At 39.2% G+C, this 14461-nt stretch overlaps 1 protein-coding gene and 1 long non-coding RNA gene across 2 annotated transcripts in view; both read left to right on the top strand.

Annotated features, from left to right (window-relative positions):
* The first annotated feature begins 1160 nt into the window (after positions 1 to 1160).
* LOC111586508 (neuronal membrane glycoprotein M6-a-like) overlaps positions 1161 to 14461 on the top strand; it is a 35724-nt gene continuing 22423 nt past the window's right edge. Inside the window, exon 1 of the mRNA XM_023296247.3 lies at positions 1161 to 1378. Coding sequence (XP_023152015.1) covers positions 1342 to 1378 — 37 coding nt within the window. The 5' untranslated portion in view covers positions 1161 to 1341. The remainder of the gene's footprint in view (positions 1379 to 14461) is intronic.
* LOC129348704 (uncharacterized) overlaps positions 4450 to 14461 on the top strand; it is an 11405-nt gene continuing 1393 nt past the window's right edge. The window contains exons 1-2 of the long non-coding RNA XR_008601352.1: positions 4450 to 11489; positions 11524 to 14461. The exon at positions 11524 to 14461 is cut by the window's right edge and continues 1393 nt beyond it. This is a non-coding gene — a long non-coding RNA (uncharacterized LOC129348704). The remainder of the gene's footprint in view (positions 11490 to 11523) is intronic.

Here is a 14461-nt window from a genome sequence, read left to right as displayed (position 1 = left end):
ATTGTCCGGTTGTTGCCACCTTGGATTGTGCTGCATTCACTAACTTTTTGCCCTTCATTATGGCTCCAAAGTGTCAGACACTTGCATACATGCATCAAAGTCGTTGGTATTCATGACTCTTCTGAAGAACTGATCGATATCGTGACGCACATAATGGCTTTGTTTACATTTTCGCCGGAGTTCCGACTTACGTCGATTCATAGGAACTCTGATCTAAGTCGAGGACCTCCTGCATCTTTTTACAAAACATTATGAACCACCTGAAATTTATGGAGAAAAATAAGTTCATTTTCAACTGTATCACACCTCAGTTTATCGTTTACAGATTAAACCTACAGATCACAGAGTTTCTATAAAGGAACAAAGTATTCAGTCTCAGGTATCTGGAACTGAAAAATCTAGCATTTTACTTTACGATCAAAGCAACTTGTCAAGATCTAGAAATTATTTTCACTTTACAGTTTTACAAATTTGCAGTTGATGGCCGGATTGGACCCTCTGGTGGGCCAGTTTTGTCCCGTGGGCTGGATGTTTGACACCCGTGACTACACAAACTACAGTCGGTTGAGTTTGACGCTGATAATCTTCAATCAGGTCCTCGACACATCTCAGCCGAAGAAAAAAAAGTCTCAACACCTCAATAAACAAGAGATTCCAGTTTATGATTTTACTGCTGGGTTGTGGTTGGATGTTAGGTGGATAAAAACATTAATTTTATCATTTTGAACTTAAATCTACAACCCAGTCTGAAGTGCCCGCATGCTTCCATTGTGGCCTTTCTATTGTAGTGCACCTGTCATTTTCTATCTTTGTCATTTTAGTGCTCCGTTTGATGGCTCTCCTTCCCCTCGGTTGTTTTTTGCTCTGATGTAAGAATGTTTTCATGGTGTTCTGTCTAATCTGTGTCTGTTTTCTTCTGCATTCACAATTCTTAGATGGCTCCTGGAATCTACCATTAAATGAAAGCTCGTTAGTGCAGCTTGTGTGTTGGCTTCTACAGGTATTATGTAACCATATGAGTGTAAAAATAGCTTTTTGTTGAGGAGACGTTGTTTTTTGTTTTTGCTGTTTACATTCAGGTTTTGTGTTTTTGAGGCATCGTTTAAAGGAGAGAAAGCTGTAGATGTGCACAGAGACGGGATGCTAGAGGAGCCCGGATAGGCAGAGTGAGGAGAGAGAGCTGAAGCTGGGACTTCCCTGAGCCTCCATCATCTGCAGGGAGGGAAAAAAAACATCACACACACACCGCCTCCCACACACACACTCACTGTGCTGAGAGCTAGCAAGAGGCTTTAAACGGCTTCACTGGAAACAGAGACAAAGGGACTGTAACCCGCCACAATGGAGGAAAACATGGATGAATCGCAGAGCCAGAAAGGTAGGACGGCAGAGCAATTAGTTGATTTTTGAATCTTCCATTAGCTGCTCCTTTATGCTCCATTGTTCCTCTTGCTTGGTGTCGTGGGAATCCTTTGTGTGTGCCGTGGACAGACAGAAAGAAGACCTGCAGAAAAAGCCCAGCTCAGATTTTTGGTTTTAATTTTTGCACATTTTCATTGTGAATTTTAAACCGAGCTGTCTGCCCTCGATGAATGGCATCATGGGAGAACGTTCAGTGTGTTTGTCGACGAATGGATGCAAAAAAAAAAGAAACAAAAAAAAGGCAGATTGTTTGGGCTGAGAGGAGATGACAGACAGCGGAAGGTCGGTGTTGTTTTGGAGGCTGGATGGACAGATGGATGGACAGATGGATGGATGCATGGATGGATGGATGGATGGAGGAGGTGGGAGTGGCTGGGGGGAGGAAAAGGGGAGAAGAGGGCGATAGAAGGAGGGAGGCAAAACCTTGAAATAAAGACTAAAAATGAGAGGGAGGAGGGATAAGTGGGGCAGTGATTGATGCCTCCGTTGGGATTTTCTTTGTTAGCCTCCATTGTTGGTGCTTCACGCTTGTCTGAACGCCTTTTCCTCTCCACTCTCCCTCGCTCTCTCCATGTCACCCCCCACCCCCTCTTCCTCTTCTTCTATTTTTTTGCTGTCTGTCCCTTTCCCTCCATTTTCTTCGTATCTCTCCATCTCTCGCCTTCTCCTTCCACTCTCCGTCTATTTCACATTAAATTCTGTCTCAGTTTTTCCTCCTCATTGCCACCATCTCATCGCTTCCTGCCCTCCTCTCACGCCTTCACTCCCGTTTCATTTCTAATCATTTCATCGAATCTCTCTGACTCCCCGGTAGAAAGCTGTTTTTTTGGGGTTTTTGTTGTTGTTTTTTAATGCGTCCTCCCCGTCATCGTTGTTGTTGTTGTTGGCGGCGTTGAAAATGGGCGTGTCCACCTTCTTCATCACACCTTCGCTGTGAAATCACCAGTATGCAGAGATGCTCACACGGTTCAGAAACACCAACAACGGCAGGGATGTTTTTCACCATGATTTGTTCACATATATCGCCGAGTTATGGTTTATTAACACTGTATCTATGGTAACACCGTCGTGGTATTGTCTTCTGTTACACGATAGGCGGATTCCTGTGGTTTTTCTGGAAGAAACCTGTTTCGGCCAATCAGAGCGCAGATTGGGGCGACATGGTGTTCAAGCAAACATGATTTTTTATTTCAGTTACTTTCCTTTTTTTTTTTTTGTTGCCAGCACCCCCACTCCTTCTGTTCATCCATTTAACTAGTTCCCATCCTACGTCTGTGTCATTCTTTCCATCTTCGCCGCCGCCTTTTTCTTCCTCTCACGGTTTGAATAAACGGGATGCAGAAAGCTCAGGTGTGTGATGAAATAGAGCAGGACAGGTGAGACGGACGGATGCAGGGAGATGGGAATTGACTGTTAAAGACACAAAGAAAGAAAGCGTTTCGGGGACATTTCTTGCATCTTTCCCAGTTTCCTTTTATGATGCATATCTGTCTCAGGTTAGAGTTGAAATGAATCTAAAAATCCTGATATTTTTATGACAACATCAGCTTCAAAATCCAACATCAGGTTTTAAAATTCTAGTAATCATCACACAGCGACATTAAGCAACATTATCAATATACATCCATTTAAACTCAGCACAGTGATGTAAGGAGGCCTCAATTAAACACACGAAAAGTGCAGTGAAGTTCTTGAACTAACAAAATGTAAATTAAACGAATCAAATAAAAGAAATGATAAAACTGAAGGATAAAAATGAGAGTTTGGTTTTCCTGCAGGTTATTCCAGGTTACAGCCTCACAGTGAGTAAAAGCCTGCAGTGTTAATCCGGTTAAACGTATCTGATAAGAGCAAACATTAAAAGACAGTGGTGAGATAATGTGAGGAGCTGAAACAGTGAGAGCCCTATAAATAAATAAAAGGCAGTTTGTGTAGAGAGGGAGGACCAGCCAGTCTCAGTGTACAGCTCAGTGATGACTGTTATAATTATCACCAGATAAATCTTAATGCAGAGTCATGAAGGCCTTAAAATGTTACAAGTTTGCATTAAAAGGCGTCTTTGCAGCAGAAAACACGATTTATACATGCAAAAAAGAAGCCAGTTTCATGTAGAAATATTAGTTAACAGTTTGTCAGCTTGTCATCGATTCATATTTAAAGATATTTGTGCTCAGTGTTGCTTTCAGTAACTTTACCACATACTGGAGATGACAATATTGTCATGAATACCATGAATTTACTTTACTTTTATCTATTTATTTTATCTGAGTGCAGCCAACAAAACAGCAGAACAGAAGTATCCACACTAATGTACAAAACAGCATCATCAGCATAAAAATTTACACACAACTGGAATGCCATAGGGGGAGGAGCTTTCTTCATGAGAACTACAACTTCCAATGTGCATTTTGGCAGAACAAAACCAACGAATCACAGAGCAGTTTCAGTAGGTAATGTAATATTTAAATGAACAGATCCAGAATAATGAAATAGCCCCATGGAAAAGACTGGAAGCTACATTCATTCGTTAAGTTTTATTTATTTTCTGAACATTGCTTGCTGGATTTGTCTGCATCAGTTTTACCACATTATCATTCAGAGAGTCATTCAATTTATCATATAAATTAATCAACTAAATGTGGATAATTAATAATATCAAAATGTCTTTACCTTAATATATGAGTGAATCAGGTTAATTTATGTTATATATAATATTGTGGGGTCTTAACCTCAATAGATAAATTGGTTTTATATTTGATATTATGGGGTCTTCCCTCTAATATTTCTAATTTATAATTAATCAGGTGAGTTTGTATAATAAATAATATAGTGAATTTTAACCTTAATATATACATTAGTTTGCAATTTTTTTATAAATAATTTGTGGGATCTTGATATTGAAATGAGTGTGTATAATTAATATTATTATAGCATCTTAATGTTTATATATTAATTAGTTTGCACATTTTTAAAAATCATATATTGTAGGGTCTTCATCTTAATATTAAAACTAGTTAGATAATTTTGTATTATATATAATATTATAAGGGTTTATCTCTAATATTTAAATTAATAAAGTGACTTTATATAATAAATAATACTGTAGGTCTTAAAATTAATATTGAAATAAGTGTGTTAAATGTGTAAAATTAATATTGTTATAGGGTCTTAACCTTAATATTTAAATGAGTCAATCACATTTATTTTTTGTGCTTTATTTTGTATTTTTTTTGTTCTTTAATTCATCCAGTATCAGATTATTTGCTCATCACTGAACTGGACTATCTCCTCGTGAATCTGAGGAGAAACTGCATGACAGGAAGTGTTCACTAGAAGTCGATTTGTGACTCGTCTGAAGAAGATTCACCTGCAGAATAATCACCACAAAGTCTCTTAAACATCTGGAACATCTGCTGGCTCAGGTAGAAACTGGTTCTGGTCCGGTTCTGTGACACATGAGTCGACACGCAGCCGGAAAGAAAAACGTCTGGATGTGCTGATAATTCCTCCTGTTGGTGCTTTGTCTGTGACCCTGAACACAGCGGATGTAATAACGGTGTCATCTTTAATCAGAGTTTACCTCTGGGAGGACAAACCATCTATGATTGCTGGATCATCGTCATGGCAACCAAACAAAAACTAGCTAAGAAAACCTGCACTGCCATAGTTTGATCTGCTCCTGTTTGATCCGCTTCTCCTTTTTGTCAGTCAAATTATCCATTTTTTGTTCAACTTAGTTCAGTCAGATGGGAGATATGAAACACATCAGCTGACGTGCACATGAGGATTTTTCCCAGGAAACTCCTGCTTGATGCTGAGAACAGCATTTTAATGAACTGTCGTACAAGAACATCATTACAAATGGTCGATTAGAAAAGTCAAAGGGGTTTAATGTGTGTTTGCTTTACTGCACAGGACAATCTAAAATGAGAAGCAGCTTCAAACTGGGAATGAAAGCGACTCTGTTGACTACAATCTAATAAATATCATACTTTCTGTAGCAAGACATGTTGGAGATCTTACAAGGAATTATGCTTTTAACCGTGGAAACTGGGAGGATCAGCCAGTTTCAGCGTCCAGCTCAGTGATGACTGTTCTAATTATCACCAGATAAATCTTAATGCAGAGTCATGAAGGCCTTAATATGTCAACTTAATCCAACAGTGACAGAAAAGTTTGCATTAAAAAACATCTTTGCAACAGGAAATATGATTTATTCCTGCAAAAAAAACAGTTTTATGTTGAAATATTAATCAGTTAACGATTTGTCAGCTTGTCGTCGATTCAAATTCAAAGATATTTGTACTCAGTGATGCTTTCAGTAACTTTACCACATACTGGGGATGACAATATTGTCATGAAAACCATGAATTTACTTTATTTTTTGTCTATTTTTATCTGAGTGCAGCCTATAACTCAACGAAACAGCAGAACAGACAGTATCCACACTAGTATATAGGACAGTATCATCAGAATAAAAATGTATTTAATTAGATACAAATGAAAGTAACAGTAATAAATGCTAATACAGGCAGACATGGTGTTAAATTTGTAACTTTGCTGCAGACAATGGACTGTATTTAATGCCACCAACAGGGTTCTTGAAGAACAGTTTTGAAACTCTGTCCATCTCCATCCTGGCAGTATCTGACTCCTCCAAACTCCCAGCTAATCCAAAAATGCCTTTCAGTCTATGGAGTCTGAATACAGTAAGAAAAAAAAGTTTGCATTAAAAGGCATCTTTGCAGCAGGAAACATGATTTATTCCTGCAAAAAGGAGCCAGTTTTATTTTGAAATATTAGTTAACAGTTTAGACTTGTTCAGACTATTTAAATGTCAGCTTGTCATCAATTCAAATTCAACAACATTTGTGCTCAGTGATGCTTTCAGTCACTTTACCAATTACTGGAGATGACAACAATGTCATGAAAACTGAGTTTACTTTATTTTTATCTATTTATTTTATCTGAATGCAGTCTGTAACTCAACAAAACAGCAGAACATACAGTATCCACACTAACGTGCAGAACAGTATCATCAGCATAAAATGTACTCAATTCATTGTCTTAAATTAACAAACTGTAATGATGGAAACTGCTGATTAATCTGTTGAACAGTCAGTTTCCTGTGAACATTCAAGATGGTGTTTGTAGATAAAACTCGACAGAAATGTGATGATTTTCAGTTTTTCTTTCACTTTATTTTGTGCTTCAGTTTCCTCATAGATATGTTATTACCGCCTGTAACGATCTAACTGTATTTATGTTGAACATGTATGTGAAAATGAGTCTTTAATTGAATGTCGATGCCAATAGGAAGCCAGACAGCGGTCAGACAGTTCAGAGTGGACTGTGTGTTTGCTTCATATCCATTTCATTATTACAGCCACTAATAGAAAGGAGCTTAATGGAGAGAGGAGTCAGTCGATACAAATTGACTTATCAGGCCCACAGAGGGAGGGAGACATGGAAGCTTCTTTTATCTCTGAAGTTGATTTCATTACTGTCCATTGGCAGGACATATGAAAAGCAGCTGTGAGTGTATCACCGTTACAGCCTGGTGGAGGAGGTCAACTCTAAACCCCGTAGTTGTGTGTTGTTACTCTGTGTTTGTCCTACTCACTCCTGGATCCAGATATCGACGTTTTCTGGGCAAAGTGCCGTGAAATGTCTCGTACCACCACCAGCCTCAGATTTCCACAATAAAACAGGCAGATCAAGATAAGATAAGATAAGCTTTTCCATATCCAACCATGTCCTGTGCAACTTCAGTGTACTCTTAACCCTCGTGTTGTCCTGCGGGTCAAAATTGACCTGGTTTAAAGTTTGAAAATATGGGAAAAAAATATTTTTTCACAGTGAAACTTCTGATGTCCACATTTTCAACATTTTTGGGAAATCTTTGAACATTTTTTGGTGGAAAAAAAGAAATGTTAAAAATGTTTCTTAAGAACATTCACAAAAGATCCACCAAAATCCAGGGAATTTCACTGGATTTTGGTAGATTTTTTTGTGAATGTTCTTATAGAAAATATTACAAATTTTACTGATATACATGTAATCACTTTAGATATTTTTAGGATTTTTTTGAAGATTTTTACTCATTTTTTGAAAAATATTTACAAGAATTTTCTAGCCAAATTTGGAGGATTTTTAAAAAAAAAAAAAAAAATCTTTTAAGGAATTTTCTTTCTGAAGGTTTTGCAAATTTTCAGAAATTTGGGGAATTGTTTTGCTGAATTTTTGGATTTTTTTCAGACAAGGAAACAGTATTTTTTGGTGCCCCTAAATGAGGACAACAGGAGGGTTAATCTGAAAGAGGCTCGGTTAGGGTGGATATTATCAAACGTGAGCCGGTGTGTGGTTCTGGAGCAGAAAATTAAATAAGTCGCAATCTACATGCTTATCAGAATTGTTCAAAAAGTCATAAAATTGGGCCGATAAAAATGAAAAACCATCCTACATTTCATAAATCTGGCTGCTGTCCCTGTTAAAGTGGTCTCCAGAGTGATCCTCTGCTCCCAATGCTCCTGCAACACATGAAGCTTCCTGGATGTCCTGCTCTACAAACCTGTCAAGCATCGTTCATGATGAGCTCAGTCTCCTGAAACGACCCTTCATCGACTGGAATTTCATTTTGGGGAAGAAGAAGTTCGAGACGGTAGTGGTGGAGAGCGCTGATCATGTTGGTGCATCGGAGAACCGTCTAGTTCTGGTTCTTCAGGATGTTACAGCAGAACTCTGTCTGTCCAACAAATTAAAGCCCAACCAGATGAATGTTGCAGAAAACAGTGAGCATCGTTCTGCTCCTCCTCTGTTCAGCTGCTGTTTCAGAACCTCCTCTGATCCTCCACATGAAGGTTGGAGATGTTTCCTCTCTGATAGTTTGGACTCATTGGAGAAATTGAAAATGTGTTCACAGAAACCTGATGAACACACCTGAAGGTGTTGATGAAGATCGTTACTACTCCGTATACATAATCCCAGGACTTTTTCATCAGCGCTCGCATTTCTTGTCACACATCTGTACATCTGCTTCAGCTCGGATTTGTAGATGTTCGGTAGTTTCACTGTCACAAAGCCCCAGAGTCTCATGTGAGGAGGATGGAGTAGTATTACTGTCATTAGTCCGTCACACGACTTTAAACCAGGAAGTTCACCAGCTCAGTCCGAGATCGGGATCCTGGTCCATCTCAGGAAATTTAAGTAATCTGTCTGATGTTTTATGTACAGCTGTTGTCATGCACAAACACAATAATGTACCGCTGGGCTGAATGGTGTCGCCTCAGTTGAACTCATTTTTTTATATTACATCAATAAACTTCAGACAAGTCTCTGTCACAGTGCTCCTTCACTAGCTAAACTCCCACAATCCTCTCTGCTTGTTAACATGAACTACCCGTCGTCCGAAATTACGCGCAAACAAAAGAAGAAAAACAAGATACAAAATCACAAAAACAAGACACAGTATGACAAAAAAATAGCTGTAAAATGACAAGAACAAGACACAAAAGGACAAAACTGAGAAACGAGACACAAAATTAGAAAAACAAGATACAAAATTTGAAAAATGAGATGACCGAGAAATAAAATGGCCACAGCAAGGGTCATTAACCTCCACGAGTCTTTGTCATAGTGCCGGTTGCTAGCTAAACTCCCACAATGCTCTCTGCTTGCCAGCATGAACTGCCTGTCGTCCAAAATGATGTACAAAACAACAAAAACAAGACACAAAGTGACAAAAATTAGATATAAACTAACAAGAACAAAACACAAACAGATAAAAGTTTGATAAATGAGACACAAAATTTGAAAAATTAGTTGTCCGAGAAATAAAACAGCCAAACATTTACACTCATTAACCTTCACATGAGTCTTTGTCATGGTGGCCGTTGCTGCTAAACTCCCACAATGCTCTCTGCTTTAACATGAACTGGAGTCTGAGTGACGCTAAACATATTGTTCTGACTGGTAATTCTACACATGCGGTTCTCGTGGTCGGGTGAAATCCAATAATTCCTGCCCCTCGTCTCCGAGTCTGGAGACTGGATGCTCCAAATTTTCCAGATTGGTTGTGTTTTTTCCCCTCCCCTGCTGTTTGATCAGGTTTGGGAAAATCACACAGCTTGGGTTAAAAATACACGTTTGAAGCTTCGCGTCTATTTTCTGGGTTGCCATGGTGACGAGTCCCGCCCCATGTGATATGGGATGGCAGAAAAGCAGTGAAAGTAAATGGCAAAGATATGTCGATTGGAAACTTGTAATCAAACAAATCAGCAGAAAAACAAAGAGCGAGAAATATGTGGTTTCACCTCATTAATTATCCTCAGATTGTCTGAATATTCCAGCAGTATGAAGCACGGCTGCATTTTTACATGTCGTTATATATTCGGTGGCCGATCTGTCGCATCTCATCGGCTGTGACTGATCGGATCGATGGATGTTGACTTGTGTTGAATGTGAGGTTTCCAGCTGTGGATCATTGAATCCTCCCGATCGGCGAGGCGTTGCTGTGGCGTCACTGCCAGTTTTCACTGTTTCATGGAGGCGCTCCAGTGTTGGTCTGCGGATGACATCATCACTCCGGTCCGTCTGTGTGCAGCTCTTCACGAGGAGGGAGTGGCTCAGATCCTCCGTTTACACAGAAACAAGAACGATTCTCCATCTCCTGCAAATGAACCCTTTAACGGGATGCCATGTGTGATTTCTGTGCTGAACCAGATGCAAAATAAAGATGTTTCTTTAGGTTTTTAAGTCTAAAAACGGTCTTTTCCTGCATGCTGGTTCTTATTGCGCTTTAAGCTGGAGGAGCAGAAATCTCAAAGCACAGTGTGTGTTTTTGGTGCTTGTGTGTTTGCATTTAACAGCTTGTGTAGTCTATAAATGTTCACATTCTTTAGCACTCATTTCACGTCAATGCGAGTTCGTCTTTTGATACTCACCTTTAAAAAGCGTCCTGCTGCAGCCTTTAGAGACACTCAGAAGTTTGAGGGTTTATATAATAGGAATCCAACAACTCACTGCGATCAGAATTCAAGAGCTCTAAGAAGCTATCTAATGCTTCCTGAGTTTTTGTTTTATCTTCATCTATATGGGAAATCCAGGATGCTGATGCTTATTTTTAAGTTTTCAGTTCAAACTGAACATATTCAGAGCAGCTTCTATAATAGGTTGTGATGTTTTTTGTGTTGTTTTGAAGCTAAATATCGCTTATAAGATCTTGTGATCATTTTAACAGCTCGAGATTGATCATTAAATGTGCATTTTATGGTTGCATGTGAATGTGATGTCAGCGATTATAATTCTTTCTGCTGTTTACAGCCTCAGTCTGACAGGCATCCATCATCTTTACTACTGCCCTGTATCCTCTTTCTCCTGATTTTGTCATTTTTTCACAAACTCGTGGTTCGGCAGCCGACTGCCTCTCTGCAAATATGGATTATTATTCTGCCAGGTATTATGCAGTTTTGCTCAGCCATTGTGGGGGTGGTGGGCAGCGGATTGTGACCAGATGACGGCTAATCTCTCCTTTGTCAGGCTGGAGGGAAGCGAGGATGTCTGTGATGTGTGGGCTTCCAGGATTCTTACGTCACATCGGAGTCTTTGCTAACACAGATTTGGTCTATAACATGTAAGAAATGGTACAAACAGGCTGCAACAGAAGTGCATCCACCCCTGTACAATATCATTTAAATATCTAATAATTCAAAATTGCATCACCTCCAAAAACTGCATTTATTAGATAACAGACACTGTAGAAAACTCAGATCCCAAAGTAGAAACATAATGCAACAAAAGGGAATCCAGCTGTGATCAGTGAAACTAAACAACCAGTTTAACTGCATGAACATGGATCAGTTCTGGACCTATGGATTGGGTCTCTCTATGTCTGCATCATGGATCCACATGGAAAAGAACTAAACAGAGGAAGAGAAAAATCTGACTGAGAGACTCAACAAAGATGGAAAAAGATCCAGGAAGATCAGTGAGCAACTAAAAACCAGTGAAGCACAGAATCAGCAGTAATCAGGAGGTCTAGAAGGAGTCATAGTACCACTAATCAGGAGGTCTAGAAGGAGTCATAGTACCACTAATCAGGAGGATTAGTGGTACTATGATCAGGATTAAACAAAATGTGTCGACAACGAGGCAGCAACTATCCCAAATTACTGAAAAGTTGTCCCAATATCTGCCCAAAATTTGTCAAAACAGGTTAAAGTATGTCCTTAATTACATAAGATTTGTCCAAGATGACTCTAATGTGTCCACGAGTCCAAGGCAAGTTTAAATTATCAACAACAAAAAAACAGTCTAGATCGGACCTGGACAGTATGAGTCCTGAAGCCAACAGAAGCCTTGTGGTGTTCTCCAGAGAAAGGTAGAGCAACACAATCCCTCCAGCAAAGAGCAGCTGAATAAAACAGAGAAGAATGTGAGAAGATGTGAGCAGAAATGAGTGGACTCTGGTTTCCTCCATGCTGAGGAGGATTAAAGGAGGACAAACAAAGGACTGGAGGAACCAAAGAACCTCAGGAATCAAAGGACTTTTGTTGCATTGACTTCCTGCTGCAGAGAAATCTCAACTGTTCAGTTTAAAGTTGACATAAGAGCAGCTCGGAGGTGATACGAATCATTTGACATTTAGGTAATGTTGTATCCTGTAGTTTACCAAATAAAAGCTTTTAATAATCAGTACCTTCTCTTAAGCGTCAGTACAGAAACAGCAGCATTAATTCATCTTTCACACTCATCTCCTCGATGGTCTCGATGGACGAGATAGAAAACGACAAAAGCAAGACACAAAACAACAAAAATGAGACACAAAACGACAAAAAGAAGACACAAAACAACAACAACAAGACAAAATGACAAAAATGAGACAGAAAATGACAAAAACAAGATAGAAAATGAGAAAAACGAGACAAAACGACAAAAACAAGACAAACTGACAAAAATCAAATACAAAACGACAAAAACAAGATACAAAATGACAAAAATGAGACAGTAAATGACAAAAACAAGACACAAAACGACAAAAAACAAGACAAAATGACAAAAATGAGACAGTAAATGACATAGACCAAGTCTCAGGTGAAAACAGGTGAAATGAAAACGGCACAGAAAATAACAGACGAACATCCGCTGGAAAGTTCCAGCTGCACTATAACAGCTGCAGGACTGTAGAGGTTTGGTAAAACATCAGATTCTACATGTTATTGTTTATTTGTGGTTCTGAGGCGTCTCCTCACCAAACCTGTGAGCGATGGACTCTGGGATGGAGGGATTTGTGGTCGGCAGCTTGGAGAATCATTCCAGGATGCCATCATTAGCAGCAGATATCAATATAATCCATGTGAAAGAGGACCTCCTGTCAATCCTCTTCAGGCGTCGAGGAATCATCCTCTTAATCACCTCCAGCCAAAGAGAAGCTTCACCTGCAGATGACGTCGACTCGGCTCTTCCCATCATGCACGAGTTTTTACATTTATCTGGGTTATGCGCCGCGGTGCCGAAGCGCAGCTCGGTCTTAATGGTGCAGTGGGGCTGAACTTGTCATCTTCCATTAGAACAGAGCTTTGAGTCCTGAGTGCATCTTCAGGCCACTCTGCGTGTCTCTGCGTTTGTGTATCTGTGTGAGAAACCTCAGAACGAAGACACACAAACAAACAGCGGTGACTGTCTGTTGGACAATCAGGCGAGACACCGCCGACCGAATTACTGCCTAATGAGCACCGAGGGTCAGTGTGAAATTAGGAATGTGTGTGTGTGTGTGGACTGCAGCCAGATAATTAATAATTATCACACATTGCAACTAAAATTCACTCTATCAACTAATCTTCTGCTATTTTTCCCTCACAACCCATCGTTAACACAAAGATATTCAGTTTAGCATCATGTACGGCAATGAAAAGCAACACAACATCAGATTTTACCTTAAAAATGACAGAAAAAAAATGATAAAATGAGTGCAGATTCATTTTCAGTTGATCGGCAAATCCTTGCAGTTAAAGTCTACAATATCTAAAATCTAGAAAAATACTAAAACATTTTGTAAAATAAATAATAAAACCCTTCAGTCTATCCAGCAGCTGATGAGATTTTCAGGCCACTTCTGCCAAAATCTAATTTCAACTGTTCGTCGAGAGTCATTCAATTCAATTCAGTTCAATTTTATTTATATAGCGCCAATTGCAGTCAAACTGTCTCAAGACACTTTACAGAACCCATATGCCTGACCCCCAGAGCAGCCCTAAGGAGACAGTGACAAGGAAAACACCCTTTTAACAGGGAAAAAAACCTCGAGCAGAACCCGGCTCTAATGTGGGGGGACCCATCTGCCTGCTGGCTGAGCAGGTTGAGAGGGACAGAAGAGGTAGAGATAGAGGGATAGAGGTAGAGGGTTACAGTTGGTGGGAGAACATCCACAGATCTGAAGCATCCAGCTCTGGGATCAGGGACACTCAGAGAAAGGACACAGAAAGAAACAGAGTGAATGTAATGCAATAATGGTATATATAGTAAATACATAGGTAGTTAGAGAAGGGCTCAGTGCATCAAGAGAGGTTCCCCAGCAGCCTAGGCCTATAGCAGCAGAACTAGGGGCAGAACTAAGGGTCATCTCCATAGAAACAATCTTGACTTTAGACCGAAAAACAACTAAAACATTTAAAAATAGACAACATATATCATTTAAAAGGCAAATTTTTTTAAATTAAAATGAATAATGGGACAAATAAAAGATAGGATAACTATCAAACCTAAATTCTTAAACAGGGCAAAAAGAAACAAACAAAACAAACAAAAAATGGTATGACTAATAAATAAGAACAGTGATTGGGAAAAAAAATAACAAAAGTGGAAGAGCAGCAAGAAAAAACAAAAATAAAAAAAAGAAATCTGTGTGTTTTGTAAAATAAATAATGAACCCCTTCAGTCTAGCGAGCAACTGATGAGATTTTCAGGCCACTTCTGCAAAAATCTAATTTCAACTGTTAGTCGAGAGTCATCCAAAGAAATGATCTGAAATTTAGACCAAAAA

Source organism: Amphiprion ocellaris, chromosome 4, assembly GCF_022539595.1.
Source record: "Amphiprion ocellaris isolate individual 3 ecotype Okinawa chromosome 4, ASM2253959v1, whole genome shotgun sequence".
NCBI classification, from domain to species: Eukaryota; Metazoa; Chordata; class Actinopteri; family Pomacentridae; genus Amphiprion; species Amphiprion ocellaris.
This window is presented reverse-complemented; position numbering and strand designations above follow the sequence as displayed.